General features: G+C 34.2%; 1 protein-coding gene across 1 annotated transcript; it reads left to right on the forward strand.

Moving 5' to 3' along the window:
* Positions 1 to 491: 491 nt before the first annotated feature.
* Positions 492 to 9622, forward strand: PPT1_5 (Palmitoyl-protein thioesterase 1). The gene is made up of 7 exons (XM_012940140.3): positions 492 to 541; positions 576 to 682; positions 2734 to 3038; positions 4852 to 4942; positions 5969 to 6067; positions 7899 to 7970; positions 9217 to 9622. Exons 1-7 carry the CDS (start codon positions 538 to 540, stop codon positions 9340 to 9342), a joined length of 804 nt encoding a protein of 267 aa, XP_012795594.3. The 5' UTR covers positions 492 to 537; the 3' UTR covers positions 9343 to 9622.
* Positions 9623 to 14022: the final 4400 nt, after the last annotated feature.

A 14022-nucleotide genomic window follows, 5' to 3' on the forward strand; every position in this document is an offset into this window, starting at 1 on the left:
AGCACTAGAGACAACATACAATAGTTATTAAAAAAAGGTTATTCCTTGAAAAAAATTAACTGAAGGAAGAACAACAAATATTTAGGACTTACCCTTCAGTTGACATTTCGCCTTAACTCACAAAAACTATGCGCATCTATAACCTTTTACGTTATTTTATCTTTCTTACGTTGTTTTCTGGACCTTATCAACAAATTATATATAGCTGTTGACTTTCACTACAGCACTTAGGACCACAGATCAAGTTTCGAAGGAACAACAGAGCTAAAGTGTGCACTACAAAACAGAAAATACTCAGTTAATGCTCTTAGCAGTTATTTAGTGTTTATTATGCATCAAAAGATGACTTATATATGGGAACATTTAATACTCATAGGACCCAACACACACGGCAATTGAAATACGGAATGCCCGCTTCCAGTCAGCGCGTTCAAGGTCGTTGAAACGAAACGGCGGACAGGTTTGAAAGGGATTACCGTTTTCACCTTGCCGTCATGTACCTCAACAGAAAAGTTGCCCGTTATTATCTGGCACGGGATGGGTTTGTTACTTTACTCGGCTCGCTTATTTTGAAGGCGATAGAGGAACGGGTATGGGTATACTGAAGCTAGCTAAAGCGATACAAGACGAAATACCTGGAACATATGTCAAATGCATTACCACCAGCAACTCAATAATTCAGGTGAATGAACTTTTGTCTGTAAATATGTGTTTCTGAATAACTTATCAGAACAGTAATTTATCATATGAAGTGTTTGTTATATGCACCTTATCGAAATGTATATAACACAGAGTACCAAGTCTACTAAAGCTAAGAATGCAAACCGCTAAATGGCAACTTAGTATTTTAAAATAGTTTTCGTTGAGGGGATATAGATTTTCAGTGCTTCTAAGTTTTCTGAAGTCTTTCCCTGTTGGGAGAACAAATGATAATAGCTTTAAGAAAGAAATCTTTATGCTATTAAAACATTCGGAACTAAAGATCATATACTAGCTGAACAGTTCCAAAAACGTGACAAACTACTGTGTTGTTATCTTTCTGTTGTTTGTTATTAACTTTAAAATAATCTGTGACCTGGGAATTGAGTATACTACTGCTTATAATACAACTTAATATTGATAAAATGAAAAAAACTTTGCTGGTGATTTTATGTCTCACACAATGGTTTCGTCAGATTGATTTAGACATCTGCCAGTAGCAAAAGGAATGTAATCAATTTTCATCTATTACTGGGCAGATAAATGTAGCCAAGATTTTTTCGTCAGTAAATTTGTTCGCAGTTACACTTTAAGATCATATCCAGTTTATGGGAAAGATGACTGATTAAATCTTTGAGACATTTTCCATTCAAACGAAATTGAAAAAACTACATTTAGAGTAGAGAATTACAAGCATAAGTTGCTCTTATTAAGAGCTTGCTTACCCCGTGGTGCTACTTAGCTTTTGAGACGAATAATACATTTTAAGCGCATAACTCTGGATAATTATCGTTCTATATTTTTATATTGCAAATTCGAATGACTTTCCAAATTCATGACGTCCTGACAGCAGCTTATCATGGCGAAATCAGTGATCTTCGATTTTCGTTAACAGGATATTAGTTACGAATCAAATCAAGGCGTTCTAAGTCGTGGTTAAAACCCCTTATAAAAATGCTACATTTCAAATACAAATTCTGCACAACAAAGTTGTAGGCAGAAAGGAAACACACAGCAAACTACTGATGAAGTATGAAAATGTTGGGTTTCAAATAAGCTTTTAAACAGATTCTTGTAAAAATGATTTTGACGAGATCAAATGTTTCTACAGATTTTCAGATGATTATGAAATTTGACTTTTACGTAGGTTTTTATAGAAAAAATCATCTCATTTAATTTGATCCAAAATTCACACACACCATTTGATGAATCATTATATTCCCAGATAACTGAAGTGTATAGTTTAAACTATTCGTTGAGGATAAGAAAAAAACCTCACATAAGTTGTAATAGGTTAAAAGTCGGTATATGCAAGTATTGGTATTACTTAAATAATACTGTTGTGTATGTGCAGCTAGAAAATTAATAATTCAGCGGAAAGTGAACACCAAATACGAAGTGTTAGTTAATCTTTGTTTCTGATTTGTTCATTTTCAGTAAACATAATTTTCGGTCCGGTATTATGATCTAATAAGCTTCTATTTTAAATAAATCAAAAGAAAAACTGTGGTCATATATACGTCATTTTTAAAGTCCAAATAAATTCCAGATCACCAAAACCAAAGACTTAATAGAGCGCTTTGAAGTTGTGAAAAGAAAAATTATAGAAACTGGACCAAAACATCAAATGGTCTGGAAGAATAGCCTTTTTCAAGATCTAGGCTATTGCTTGAATCTAACGATTTCAGTGTTGGTCATTTGAAAGATGTATTTGTGGTTCTACATCCTATTGAACACAGGTTGTTGCGAAAGCGATGAAATATGAGCATAATTCTTCATACAGATTATTAGATTGCGAATCAAACAGTGAACACAGATAACCGCCAAACATTTTCATATCTTGATCTCGTCTGATAACTCCCCTCTGCCGAACTGGGCCACTTATACATCCACTGTAAACTTATAATTTTTATATATACCGCTTTATTATGTGCAACTTATTCAGTACCAAGATGATAATTCTATCTACTTTTTGACGGTTTTTATTGACTTTGATTTTACTTCTTCGGCACTTATTTTTTGCCCTCTTTGTAGGATATTGAAGATACATATTTTATGCCGATCAATGATCAACTGGATTATGTTTGTCGTATGATACATGAAGATAAAAACCTATCTAATGGTCTACACATGATTGGTATATCACAGGGTGGATTATTTGTTAGAGCGTTAGTTCAAAAATGCAACTTATCGAAAGTCGGCACAGTTGTTTCTATTGGAGGACCTCAACAGGGTATATTTGGGATACCAAAATGCACTATTGATGGGTTTATTCATTTGTGCTTATTAATGAACGAGCTACTTTCATATGGAGCCTATATTAAATTTATTCAGAGTCAGTAAGTGCTAGACAAATAGTTATGAAATTATCAGCGGTTTTGGATTTATTAAAGTATGCTAGCATAATTGTAAGTTGGGTAAGAGAAACTATATTTTCAAGATTTACAAATACTAAAGTGTGTCAGTATTCAAGGGGTCTAAATGGTAGCTTCATCACAGTTAATTGTAAATTTAAAGTACATTTAACTTATCACATATTATTATATATTATATGTACATATATTATTAATATTAGCGCATTGCCTTCTGCTCAATTTGATCATACATTTACTGGTTGTGAAGTTTTTTGCGAAAAATAACTGTTTAGCTAAACTAATTGGAGGAGACGAAAAACATCACGGATCACATCATTCTAGTCAATAAATCTCTATTACTAAGGCGAGTTTAATGAAAGTATAAATTGTCTCTGAACTCATAGAGGGGGTAAATTTTGTATGATTAAGCCTCCAGTAAACTTTATTATTCTTTCTATGTAACATTTGACCAAAACCACAACGTATGAGTTAAGGTCGATGTTAAAACCCACATCAAACCTGTGCCTATTGGTTTACATTTTTCTCGAGTCTTGATTACACCAACTATTTTCTGCTATCACTGATACTCGTAGTACGTCTACTACTCCGGAAAATCGCTGTGTTAGTGAAGCATGATAATATGAACCGACGTTCATATTTTCCAGGTTCTCCAATCAGTACGACTGGAAGAATGTCTGACCATACAACCAAATAATGTACTACACATCGAACTTTGGGAAATATCAACAAAACGTCAATAACCGTTTGTCTTTAGGGGGTAAACACTTGTCTGAGCTATTTTTCGCTACTGATCAGATCCGACTGTCGCCCTTCTAAGGTTACTACCGGTCCAAAGCCCGGTTAAAAGAGGGTTTGGCATGGGGTCGGCAACCCCATCGCGTAGAAAAAAGTTTTGCCAAAAGTCGTCAACCGGATTAAACAAATTACACCATTTAAACTCTCCCCTCCGAGTTCAAGAAAGAATTATTACGCCTTCCAATGAAGCCTGAGATTCTTTAGAAGTCACGAGGCCGATGCCCCTTTTAACAACCAGAGCAACAATATTTATAGGTGCATGGAACGTCCGCACAATCATATAGCAACGCGAATGAGGAGATACAACTTGGTGGTTCTCGGAATCAGCGAAACCCATTGGACCCAAGTTGGACAGCAAAGGCTAGATACGGTAGAGATGCTGCTGTACACCAGTTATGAAGAGGAGAATGCTCCATGCACTCAGGGAGTTGCTCCGATGTTGTCCAAAGAAGCACATAATGCACTTATAGGATGGGAATCTTATGGGTCCAGGATCATCAAAGCATCATTCAAAACAAAGAAGGCTGGAATCACAGTGAATATTATCCAATGTTATGCATCCAACAATGACAGCAACGATGACGATAAGGATAAATTTTGAGTATGTAAGTAAGTAAACTTATCATATTCAGACATTTTACGAATTTCTGTATTTTAATTCTAAGAGGATGCCGTAAAATTGATTATCTTTTGTGATTATATGGCTAACTGATCTTCTTGGTACTTCACCATCTCATCAAAAAATAGAAAGCCAGCATGGTAAGAATTTCATTTCACTTCTTTTTCTAATTTCAGATAAATATGAATAAGTTACAATAACGATCCTTGACACGGGCATACTGCTTGTAGTCAAAAGTGTTGCGAAAGTTTTTTTGAATTTTGAGGGTTTGTTCTAAGTAATCTTATATGAAAGTATTAAATTATTTCTTGCAATATACGCACATTCAAACATAAAAATTTATTCCCTTTGTTACGTAACAAGCGTTGTTCAAGCTCAATACTGGCATGATCCATTGGAGGAAGATGTTTATCGCAAATACTCCCAATTTTTAGCTGATATTAATCAGGAAAACGTAAGCTTTGTGTGGCTAAAATATATTTGTATATTTGTTCAGATCGAAATTACCTAAAATCTAAATATTTGGTAACCTTTGTTGTCAAAGAAATCATGTCTTAGGAAACTACTCTTATATTTTTAGATGAAGTAGTAATATTTATTCTATTAAAGGTCAAACATCTCTAGCAACTCACCCATTTGCGTCCTGCGTAACATTCTCAGATATGACACTTAATGACGCTGTCTCATTTCGCACAGCTACAACCACTTATTTCACGCTGGTAGCTGTGTCTTACAGATGAGTGAAAAACAGAATAAAACCACTTTACAATGTTTCCTGACGATTGTCCCTTCAAAATTACATCAACGTAGGTATCCTGTTGAATTCTGTTAACGATCACCACTACGCTGAAAGATAAGTAAGTTATATTGACAAGTCTTTGAAAGTCATGCAGCGTACTCTATCGCAGCAGAAAATGAAGGCCTGCTTTTTTTTACAAGAGACACACATCTGATTTAAATCGCTTTACAACACCTAGGCATCACATTATTGGTGTTCATTTAAAATAATTAATCAACATAAAGGATTATTTATTGGGCATAAACGGTTCACGGTGGTCCAGTCATAATTGAAAGTATCAAGAATTGGTTACCTTGGCATTAGTTTTGAGTTGTATCATTAATGGACCAGTTTTGAAGCCATTATTACACTATAGTAAACAAGAATAAAATTATATCTTAATGAAATAATTATATTTTGTAAACACATTATAATATTAGTTAAATAGTGGATATTTGATTCACTTTTGTTTTCAGTCTACATTCAACTTCTACTGATTTTTCCTGTTGTAGAGTAACGAAATTCGAAGGAAAAGAATGAACAGTTTTTATTTGGGTTGACTTTTCATAATTAAATTAACTTGTTGAGTATTAACTCGGACGAAAAACTTTATAATATCTCCTTTTTCTTCTTATGGACAAAAACATCTACTTAATTTTTGCTTGTTTCATTTACTTTCTTTTTTTTTTGTTGGTGTTTTAGGAAATAAACGAAATTTATCGTGAAAAAATGAGAAATATTCAAAGACTAGTATTGGTAAAGTTTTCAGGTGACACTATTGTAATCCCAAAGGAATCTGAAGCAAGTGTATTGACTAGTTAAAACAAAATGTATATTTCTTAAAATAATTGAATATGGTTAATTGGAAGTGTTCTTTTGTTTAACATCTAATATCTAAACTCATTTTAAGCATTTTGATTAAACAAATTCATCAACTTTACTGTCATACCATAGTGAAATAGAATAATCTACTTTAAAATGAGTAAGCCATTTAAGCTAATCGCTGTATCTTTAATATTATATATACTATCGTCTAAGTAAGTGTTAACACCGCTACAAGTGATAAGTTCTGTTGCAATTAGTGCATTAATCTAATATTCACGATTTTTAATATTTATTAACACTATGTACTAAGTATGCCTTAATAATAAAAATCGACAATATCAAAAACTAAAGTCTAGGTTATTTAACCTTCAGACCATAGATAATCTACTATGTTCCTAGTATATAATTAGATTAATATCATTTAACTTGGTCCTGATATTGTATCAATCTATCAATTAATGTTCACACTAATACTTTAAATTAAAACATTAATAATGAGATTATCTGATAGGTGATATAGACACCTACATTGTTCTAATATTTGTTAAATAAAATTTTAGTATTGGACTTTACTTAATATCAGTATGAATAGTCTTGTGTGTGTGTGTGAATTTATTTACATATTTATTTATATACTTTAAGTTAGTATATTTCGAATAATGCCAGTATAGTTAAACTATTTACTTATAATTTAAAAGATAAATTAATTTAGAATTTGTGTAGTTTCCGGTTTCAGCATACATTTTTATACACTTTTTAAATATGTTTTTAAATCTGTGCGGCAAGTTACATATTATTGCACTCAGTGAAAACATGTTTTGTCGAAATATATCCAAGCCAGACAGAGTATTATGGTTTTTCATCTGAGCTAGTTCGTAATTGAACCCCCAATTCGTTTTGATTTAACTTGAACCATATAACCGTTGACTTTTTTTCAATCTGTAAGGGTAGGCTAAATTGAATGTTTGCAAATATAAGTCAAAAACTCTGCGGCTAAGAATTATCTCATGTTTTTTGATCAAAATAAATCGATGACCCTAAATCCTATCTCTTGACGTAAGTTGCAGTCTTGATTTGAGTTAACGACATGAGTTGGTAAATTTCATTTTCAAAAGAAAATATAAAAAAAGGATATCCTCGATGTCTTTACTTCATTAATCATGAATAGTAATTATGGATCACGTTTCATAGATTTATTTTATATTTCCAGTCAACTGAGCACAAGATCTAATTCTTGTATTGAAAAATTATCTACAACAGTTGCGATGACTCTTAACTTATTAGTTAACCGATCTTAGTTTTATGGCGGTCGATGTGTTATTTGACTATTAACATTAATTTTATATTTAATGAAGTAACACACGGAATTTTCGAAATAACTCAGTCGGGTGCACAGAGGTGATCCAGTAACTAGCTGGACTTAATTCGAGTAAACTCAACGTACCAGAACCTTCATGTACCTTAATGTCAGTTATAGTGTAACGGTTGAATGTCTTACAATAACTGTGGATATATTAAAGGAGACGGTAATTGATAAAAATTTTCTATAATTAAAGTACGTTTAAATTATACTGATCATTTAGTTGTTTCCGATAGCTGGTCATCTTTTACTATGAAGAATTAATTACCATCTCTACAGATCCTGATCACCAACGGTCTGTAAAGGCTATCGTGGTCTATATGTCATCGTGAGGTGTAAATGATTGCAACTGATTTAAATTTTCTATATGTAGTTTCGAAAGTATCTGAAATTCATGACTTATGTTAAATATGACTTTTTTCTGATATCATAAACAATCTTTTTCAGTGGTTTGGATTTTATCAGAATGGATCATCGACAAACGTAACAGCATTACAGGACAGTATTCTGTATACTGAAGTAAGTAACTCATTAATATGTACAAAATAACTTATTGTTTGTATATGATGATTGCTAACAATAAAAAATTTAAGCATACAAATGATGACAATAGAAAGATTCAAGTCGAAAAATAAGTTCTGGTAACTAAACACCAAAACCTTGAGTACGCATGTCTTTTTCCTAAGCTGAGGGTTACATCATGAGACTACACGTATGGAAAGATAGTGCATCTGAATAAACTAATAAACTTTTCTTTTTTTTGTGTGTGTTCAATCAAAATACATGAGATAATTAGATTAGATTGGTCGATCTGTTCATTTTTAGTGATAGTAACACGATGTACTTGGCTGACGGTTATTAAACCATGTGTAAGTGGTTGATATAAATAATGAAATTTTAATTCGTTGTCAAAAATACAGCATACAGAAACAGTAAATTGATATATTTGTAGTGAAGAAGAACACAGGTGAGGACAACCGAGTTGTATTTAGCGCAAAATTACAGAGTTACTTGGTAAAACAGAAAAACCATATAGTAAATCGTTAATTTACAAAATATCATTCCATCATATCAAACGGGACTGTTACCGTTGCAAACATCAATCCATTGTCTCACGTTTCATTGTTCATACGGTTTCTTACAAATTCCATTGTGTTCTCGCTCTTCCTTTCTTGATCTTCCCCATCTTCTGCTGCCAGACGTTACGTTCTTTAACTCGCGTTATATACTACTTATATCAATATAAGTAGCACGCACCACATATTGATTCATTAAATAACTTATTAAAGTGACATGATGCTTGTTTTAAATTAACAGACTTGTGAGGAAAGTAAGTGAAGTTGAGTATATTAAAGGGATTTATTTTATGAATTATAGTTAACGTTTGATGATTCTCATGAAGACTAATTTGCCTAGTAAGTGCTGAGAAAAGTAGATTGGACAAGGCGTATCACACTTATTTTACAATGCAATATCAATTCTAATAAAAGACTAATAAATGTTGAGCAAAACCAAAAATTCGCCAGGAGATTGTTTAATAAGTGGGTGAACTATACATTTGTTTTGAATGTTTCAGATAACTAGCAAAATAATCTCTTTATGAGATTTATCAAATCAAAAATGAATAGAGAGTCTCAAGATGAACAATTTGATGTTATCTACATTGATTTTATCACTTCTGTATTCAAAATAAGATTTAATTAATTATATTTCAAAACCATTTGACAAGAATCTTTAATAAATTTAATAAATTCTTTTATTTCAGGATCGTCTAGGTCTCAGAGAACTTAATAAAAGGGGTGATTTACATTTTATTGAAAAAGATGGTGATCATTTACATTTTGATGTGAATTGGTTCATTGAAAAGATTGTTACTGCTTTTCTGAAATAATTTCAATCAGTAAAATACACAATACTTCGTAAACTTTAGAGCAACATATATATTATTTTTAACCAATCAATGAACACAATTCACTGAACACATAAATCATTCTTAATTTTAACATTTCATTCATCTTACATTTTCTGAAATGAAGTTGCTAGTACATCATGCACTTCAGAAAGTACTCATTAAACTAAGAGGTTATCTATTCTAAATGACAATTAAATTATTAAATAATGATTTAAATCAAACCAGAACCTTCACTTAAAATATAATGATCACTCAAAAATTGTTTGAATTGTTTCAACTCAAGTTTTGATACTGATCTGCCAAAGTCAAGAGCCACTCTAGTGTTTGATTAATTAGGATAATAAACGACGGACTGGAACATTTAGTCAATTGCTTTATAAGACATAAAACATAACAATTGACTTAAAAACATAAATCGTATAAGCAGTAAGCGATTGACTGCATTAATTCACTCTAAAAACTTATGATTAGGTAATAGAGAACATATAACTAACTATTACTTTTTCGCTTATTTTAAAAAGAATATTCGATGTGAGTGAAATATTTGTAGACAATATTTTTCGTCTAGTTCCTTGAATGCGAACAATACTACGTTCATTAAAGTGATGATATATTTGGTTAAACTACTAAGCTGATTTACTCTAATAACTAGTCACGATCACTATTCTTTGTGATCATTCTTCTGTCATGTTAGTGTAAAATAATCTACCATTACTGTTACCGATTTCATTCATATTAGTGGTTGCTTTTCAGTGTTTTCAAGGTTCATTATCATTGGGACATTTTAAGGCATGTCGTCATTGCTAACATTAATGAGTTTGACTGTCGTGTAAGCGGAATAGGTGAACTTTGGCTTGTTAGTGCTGTGTATAATTGATTCACGCGATCATTGATCGTAATAACTATACATGTGACGTGAATATGTATATCAGTGGTGCGAATGGTCCACCAGGGTGTTTGCTCCACAGGATTGAGCTGTACTATTCAGAATGTAGCGTTAAAGCATAAACGGTGTCTGATTCTCCAGTGAAGCGGGATTAAACTGTACTGCTCGGGTCATAAAATTTAAGCATGAGCGGTGTATGGCTCTCCTGTTAAATGGGATTGAGCTGTACTATTTCTATTGTCACGTAAAAGTCTGGATAGTATCTGGTTCTCCTCAGAGCCAATGTAAAATTACCCTGGCCCACAAGAGTATATCATATAACTATAACTTACTACCGTTACTGTATTAACGATCATCAGAAACCATCAAATAAACAATATTTATGTATATATCCTGTATTTAGTTACAAATAAGCAGTAGTATGTTTTGTTAGAATTTTAAAATATTTTGTTCGATTCCGTTCTTTCTTATTGTCAATTACAATAAAGGTGGGCAGTACTTACCTGAATAGTTTTTGATACCAATCTCTTAAATCTCTAGTGGACAACTGTGTTGTAATTAATTAGTTGTCAAGAGATATTTGGTTGCCATTCATTAAAAAAAGTATCTACTTAAATAGGAAAGCTTAGTACTGAGACTGAATTAAACGATTCTTGAAAAACCTCTTAATTAGTTAAAATATGGAATACTTCGTAAATTGACTTGTTTGGACGATATCCCCTCATAAATTCCAAGAAGGCTATTTTTCAAACGTGGATTTTTCACAAACAAACAATATCATTCAGGCGTTAATTGCCGTTGACTTTAACGGAGATCGATGAATGTTCGATATTCAGTGACCAACTGCTGGATGATTTGGCTAGAGCCTAAAGACATTTAACTAGCTCTACATTTAGCATGTGTTTTTGATAAGACGTTGTGTATAATAGCAATTTACTGTACTTTTTTCAGTACATTGTGCCAAGAACATTTTTCCCGAAAACTCACGACTGCATTCAGATAGTGAAGTATGCAAACTGTGTAAGTTGCTTTTATTTATTGTTTCGAAGTTTCACCAAAATATCTAGTAAAAAATAATGATACGGATATTTTTTCCCGTTCATTACTTTACATTCATTATGATGGAATAAACTCCTAGATTACTAAAGATCAAAACTCTTTCGCTTCCCTGATTTCAGCTGATGCCATTTTGACACGACAATATCAAAACCTGGTTCTGCTACACAGATGCCGACTTTCACAGGAAGACAGACCCACATGTACAATTCTTTGTAGTAATAAAGGCTCTGCCGAGCGATCTCAACAGACGCATCACACTTAGCATATTTGCTAGTGATGTTTTGGAACCTTACGAAACATTAAAAAGGCTTTTCTTAAGAGTGGAGATCTAACCGACCGACAACAAAGTCGAACTTCAACATGGCTCAGAAACAGAAATGTTGCTACAAATTAGAGAGTTCATTGATCAAAAAACTTTTAACGAGGGCCTGTTTAGACAATTCTTGTTGTCTGAGCTTCCACAAAAGATGCAAGAAGTCCTGGTCTCATTTCAATACAAATGGCTGCATCTGCCGACCGGGTCCTAGAGATCACCAGATCTCCCATCGCTGAGGCTTATTCAGTCACAGAAAAACCTCAAGCGACACGAAACGACGTGACCTCTGATATACTTTGATACGTTGACTTAATATTCGTCATTACCGTAGGCGCTGCCAAACTCGTTGAAGAAGTATTCCATGAAAATGATCTGTCTATAGATCACGTGCGACAGATAGCTCTGATTGGTGCTGCTATTATAATAAATGTGGTGATTCTTCTCGAAGTCGCTGAAAACCTAGCAGTTTCTCGAGCTTTAAACTATCCGACACGAAAAAGGTTTCGGGAAACTTCCCGGACGGGATGCAATAACGTAAACCGTAGCCGGCGAGGATAGCTGTCTGATGCGGCGACGTACACCCTCGCAGAATTTAGTGTTCATCCTGAAAGTCTTCAAATTATAGGTGGCAAATGGGAAGCCGATTACCACACATGGTAAGCGGTATATGTATCTTAACGTGGTTTCACGCAAACCCATTCACTAGATCTTCGTTGTCGCAGGTGATTCTATGTCAACCATTTGTATAGACATGCTACAACACCATAATCTCCTCATCGGTAAGCGCAATCCAAGGTCAGTAGATGGAAATACTAATTTATCTGTTTATGTTACTTCTTTTTCCGGTTGTAGATGGCCCTTAGTAACCCATAGGCACACCATCAATCCATAATATAAATAAACACTCGATAAATATCACGAGGTATACCGAACGCGACCGAAATCGCCATATATAGCAAGCAATCACACACATTACACTATGACTACAGGGCCGCCTGTTTTCTCGAAAGTGCACCGACTAACTCCTGGCAAGTTGAGGTTGGCTGTAAATGAATTCGATCACCTGATAGACCTAGGAATCATTCGTCCATCAAATAGCCCATGGGCTTCTTCCTTGCATATGGTCCCTAAAAAGGACAGCAACATTTGGCGTCCATCAGAAGACTATTGTCGTTTAAATTCGGAAACCACTCCTGATCGTTACCCATTACCACATACTCAAGAGTTGATAGCCACCTTAAAAGCTACGATTTTTTTCAAAAATCGACTTGGTCAAAGCATATAACCAAATTCCCATGGCCGCTGATGACATTTCTAAAACCTCTGTCATCAAATTTTCGGTCTCTACGAATTTGCGCGCAGGGCTTTATGCTTAAAGAACACTTACTTACTTACTTACTTACTTACACCTGTTACTCCTCGTGAAGAAGCATAGGCCGCTCACCAGCATTCGCCATCCAACCCTGTCTTGAGCAGTCCTTTTCAGCTCTTGCCAGTTGTTATTCATCCATTTCATATCGAATTTTATTTCCCGACGTAATGTGCTCTTTGGCCTTCCTCTTTTCCGCTTCCTTTCAGGATTCCAAATCAGGGCTTGCCTCGTGATACAGTTTGATGACTTGCATAATGTATGTCCTAGCCATTTCCATCGTCTTTTCCTAATTTCTTCTTCAGCTGAGAGCTAGTTTGTTCTCTCCCACAGAAGGCTGTTACTGATGGCATCTGGCCAATGGATGTTGATTATCTTGCGTAGACAACTATTTATAAATACTTTTATCTTTTTGATGATTGTTGTAGTTGTTCTCCACGTTTCAGCCCCATACAGTAGAACTGCCTTGACGTTCGTATTGAAGATTCTCACTTTGATATTGGTTGAAAGTTGTTTTGAGTTCCATATGTTCTTCAATTGTAAGAATGCGACCCTTGCTTTGCCAATCCTCGCATTTACGTCTGCATCTGAACCTCCTTGTTCATCGATGATGCTTCCCAGGTATGTGAAGGATTCCACATCTTCCAGAGTTTCGCCATCAAGAGTGATTGAATTGCTGTTCTCTGCTTTGAATTTGGGGACCTTGGTTTTCCTTTTGTGTATGCTGAGGCCTATTGATGCAGAGACTGCTACTACACTAGCTGTCTTTGTCTGCATCTGTTCGTGTGTATGCGATAGGAGGGCTAGGTCATCTGCGTAGTCCAAATCGTCTAATTGGTTCTGAGCTGTCCATTGTATTCCGTGTTTTCCTTCAGATGTCGAGGTCTTCATAATCCAGTCGACCACCAGAAGAAAGACGAAGGGAGATAGTAAACAGCCTTGTCTTACTCCGGTCCTTACTTGGAATGCGTCTGTCAGCTGTCCTCCATGGACGACTTTGCATTGTAGTCCGTCGTATGAGTTCCGGAT

Source organism: Schistosoma haematobium, chromosome ZW, assembly GCF_000699445.3.
Source record: "Schistosoma haematobium chromosome ZW, whole genome shotgun sequence".
NCBI lineage: Eukaryota > Metazoa > Platyhelminthes > Trematoda > Strigeidida > Schistosomatidae > Schistosoma > Schistosoma haematobium.

Bases quoted from the DNA above. Each gene is read 5' to 3' on its own strand.
- PPT1_5 (XM_012940140.3), top strand. The intron at 4,943-5,968 runs GTAAGCTTTGTG...TTGGTGTTTTAG, and splicing joins CTGATATTAATCAGGAAAAC to GAAATAAACGAAATTTATCG. The intron at 6,068-7,898 runs GCAAGTGTATTG...AATCTTTTTCAG, and splicing joins TAATCCCAAAGGAATCTGAA to TGGTTTGGATTTTATCAGAA.